The sequence below is a fragment of the Convolutriloba macropyga genome, unplaced genomic scaffold (assembly GCF_964194025.1).
Source record: "Convolutriloba macropyga unplaced genomic scaffold, txConMacr16.3 SCAFFOLD_2506, whole genome shotgun sequence".
Taxonomy (NCBI): Eukaryota; Metazoa; Xenacoelomorpha; order Acoela; family Convolutidae; genus Convolutriloba; species Convolutriloba macropyga.
In genome coordinates, this window is record NW_027451211.1 from 30,001 (window position 1) to 33,932 (window position 3,932).

The 3,932-nt window shown below is 43.5% G+C and overlaps 1 protein-coding gene across 1 annotated transcript in view; it reads right to left on the reverse strand.

The window, feature by feature from the left end:
* The window catches only part of LOC142356494 (uncharacterized), a 13,408-nt gene extending 9,503 nt beyond the window's left edge, over positions 1–3,905 (reverse strand). Inside the window, exons 1-3 of the mRNA XM_075408391.1 lie at positions 3,488–3,905; positions 1,644–3,272; positions 1–1,446 (exon numbers count right to left, since the gene is read on the reverse strand). The exon at positions 1–1,446 is cut by the window's left edge and continues 1,690 nt beyond it. Of these exons, the coding sequence (XP_075264506.1) occupies positions 1–1,446; positions 1,644–3,272; positions 3,488–3,905 (3,493 nt within the window). The remainder of the gene's footprint in view (positions 1,447–1,643; positions 3,273–3,487) is intronic.
* Positions 3,906–3,932: the final 27 nt, after the last annotated feature.

Below are 3,932 nucleotides of genomic sequence, written 5' to 3' on the forward strand. Positions count from 1 at the left end.
CTTGCACTCTATTTGCAATAAAAGTTTTCACCTTGTCTTTGCTTTTGATCCAGACAAGGACAGCTTCACTGTCGCTCCAAAGGTGTCTCGAGGTGACTGGTATTGTGAGCTGCTTGGAAACAAATTGCATTAGTCTGCATCCTAGCACGGCTGCTTGCAACTCAAGTTTCGGGATACTGATTTGCTTTAGTGGCGCGACTTTAGCTCTAGCTATGACAAACCCAGTTGAAATGGTGTTAGCTGATTGAGATCTGATGTATATGACTGCTCCATAAGCCAGCTGTGAGGCATCACAGAAGCAATGTAACTGGTTTATCGGAGACGGCTCGATCGGAGAAACAAAACATCGTGGCATTGATATTTCTGGTACATTTAGATATTGCTCTATCCAAGTTTTTATTGCTTTCTGTTTCTCGTCTGACAGGAGATCATCCCATGCAAGTCCTTCTTTCCAAGTATCCTGCAAAATGATTTTGAGTGTAATCAATAATGGGGCAATGATTCCTAAAGGATCGAACAAGCAGGCAATTAAGGAAAGGAGCTTTCTTAGTGTGTAGTCCGTTTTGTCTTCTTGAACTTTGGCAAGCTTCTGGTGGAAGAAAGTATCATTAACTGTATTCCACAATACACCTATGACACGATGTTTGTCTTTTTCGTTGTCACAATGTTCTTTGGGTATCTTGTTAAGACATTGAACAGAGTTTGAGACAAACTTAGTCAGACTGAAACCTCCTTTAGAGAGTGTTTGTCGCAAGTCTTGAACTGCAGTTTCAGCTTTCTGTTCATTGACGAACGAATGTATAAAGTCATCCATGTAGAAGCTGTTGAATATTAGATCTTTTGTAGCGGTGTTTCCGAAGTCTTTTGCTGTTTGTTGGAGGACAAATATTGCTGTAGTTGGTGAACATCTGGCTCCAAAGATGAGTCGCGTATACTGGAACTGCTGTACGGAGTTCTTTGAAAGCCAAAGAAAACGGAGACAAGACTGATCCTCTGTTCGTATGCAAATTTGCATGAACATGGCCTCAATGTCTGCCATTACTGCAACAGGATCCTGGCGAAAGCGGAGTAGTAAGCCGACCAGGTTGTTGAGAAGGTCGGGGCCTGACAGAAGGTTTTTGTTTAGCGATTGCTTCATAAAAACAGATGCGGCGTTTGCAACACGCTTGACTTTCCCAGGTTTGTTGGGATTCGTGACGGGGTGATGGGGAAGGTACCAAATCTTCTCTGGTGCTGGATTTGAGAAAGTAACTGATTTGGCATAACCTTTCTCCAAATCTGTTTCCAAAGTTTTCTCATACAATTGCTTCAACTCAAAATCTTTGTTGAGTCGGCGCTGTAGGCTGTCAAGCTGTGCTTTGGCAACCGGATAGTTGTTTTCCAATTTACTGTCCTGTTTCCAAAGTAAACCAATTTCATATCTGTCTCCGATATGATGGATTGTATCTTGTAATATTTGAATTGCTCTTTTACTTTCAGTTGAAGTATCTGCAGTTTCTTCAAATTCGGTTACAGTGCTCTCGATTTTCCAGAAACTGGTCACACATTCATTGAGATGTCTTTCAGTATCAACAGTTAAATTTGTGAGCGGCTCGGCAGGAATGGCTCGGTTTTTTGTTTAATTGGGCCTGTAATTGTCCAACCGAGAAGATTGCGTAAAGCAAAGGGGCTTCCTGAGGGTCCTTGAAGGAACTCGCGTTCCAAAATGTACTGGGTAGCGTCAACACCTAAAAGTATCTGTATCTTGTTATCACTAAGTTTAGGAAAATGTATATGTTGAAGGTGAGGGTAGGACGAACATGCCTCGTTCAAATCGTTCACAGGTGCATCGTTGAAAGTCCAATTTCTCACTGCATGAACATAGTTTAAACGGAAGAGTGGTTGGTCGCTATTGAGCTTTCCAATGTCCAAGCGAACAAGATTTGCGTGCATGACGGATTCGTCAAATGCGTGCGACACATTCAGATCAAAGTCTGAAGTTTTTGGAGCCCCAACCTTATCGGCAGTGGTGTTGAGGACGTATGAAATGGTGCTACCGTTGTCCAGAATGGCATAACAATTATGTCTTTTATTATCATTTCCGAAAAGGGTGACAGGTATCACCTGTAGTTGATTTCTTGTTCTTGATGGAAAACCAGGATTGTAAACCTGGGTTGGATTGTCATTGCTTTTGTCGTGTTGGTCCAATGGTTCACACATTGGGAGATCAATTTCTGTCACGTTTGTAGATTCGGGTGCTTCTTGTCTGTCTGTGTGGAGAAGGCTGTGGTGTTTGCCATTGCAATGTCGACAGAGAACTTTTGACGTGCAGTTTTTGGCTGCGTGAATGGTACTTAGGCAATTGAAGCACAAAGAGTTCTTCTTTGCTTCGCTATTGCGTCTGCTAACATCGAGACTGAGAAACTGCGGACACTTGCCAATGTAGTGATCTTGTTGATCAAGCGGACATTTTGTTCTGCTCCTATTCGCTGTTGCATTTCTCATAGGCTGCTTTGAACCAGAGAAAGAAGAGCTTCCTTTCGTGTTGTTGCTAATGTTTGCCGTCGATTGCTGAGGCTTTGCATTATCGATGCTTCTAATTTCTGTACTGTTATGTTCAAAGCTTTTATTGCTGGGGTTAGAGCTTTTGCTTCCGGGGAAATTCTGTTTCCAGTTTGTACGATTTTGGTTCTTATTCCGATTGTTGAAGGAACTTGAACACTGTGATTGGTTTTGTTGACTTGAATGGTTGTTAGTGGTTGATAAAAATGCGTCTTGTAATTGTTCAAAGGCTCTGGATTGCCGATCCATCCAATCGGAAAGCTTTATGAGACCTGGATTTGTCCAGTCGTTGTCAACAACATGTTCGGTCCACTTCAACTTGATTGGGTTTGGTAGCTTATCTCGGGCTATCCTGAGCAAGTACGTCGCATTTAGGTCGGCACTGAAGCCATGTGAGGCAAATGTCTGAACAACCTCTCTTAACAGCGAAGCGAAAGCTATCAAAGCTGCGTGGTCATTCTTAGCCGGTCTTTGGAAAGCTTCCAGTTCTTTTGTTAAGGCACCGACAACGTTTTGCGGGTTTCCGACAACGTTTCTGTTGAGCTCTTGAAGGGCGGAAGAGTAAAAATTTGGGTTGCAAAGAAATCCGGAGATGCAATCTTTTGCCGGTCCAATGACTAAACTTTGCAAATAGCTCATTCGTTCAGTGTCAGTGATGTCTTCGTTGTTGTGGATAGTCGAAGAAAACATGCTGCTCCATTCGTTCCACTTGAGTGGGTCTCCATCGAATTCTGAATTCGGATGTCCGGCAGCTTTACTGATCGGTGAATGTTCCGTTGACAATATGGGTTGGAGTTTTGATTACCGAAGCTTTGGCTGCTTGGGTAAACAGGTCCACGAGGGGTTACATTTGAGGGCTCAAAACTACCGTTTGCTAAGTTTGACCAACTGTTTGGGCAATATGCCTGAAATGGGCCGGAATGGCTTGGCGTTGGGAAACGATTGCCGAAAGAAATTGGAACAGGTGTCCTATGATCAGGTACATTTTCAAATAGGCCGGTGTTATTAATGGGCCTGGGAGGGGCGAAAGTATTTTCAGCCGGAGGAAGTGTCCCACTAAAAACTGGCAGTTGAGTGTTTGAAGCTGTAGACAATTGTGGGAACACACACGTTGCGCCAATAGAGCTCTGCGTAATAATTGTTGGTTGAAGGGGCTGCTGTTGATTTCTTGCTACGTTGTCAGAGTCTGTTTGTTCCGGTGCTGATGGCTGGAGACTATTCTGTACACAAGAGCTGATGGCTCCATTAGAGTTTTCTTGCAAAACTCCCATGGCGGACTGCACTTGTCTATGGATAGTAATCGGGTTGGATGTTGATTGCTGGTCTTCCAAATTATTGACTTGTTGCTGTCGGGTATCTTGCATACTCTGGACAACTCCCGGAGACTCAGG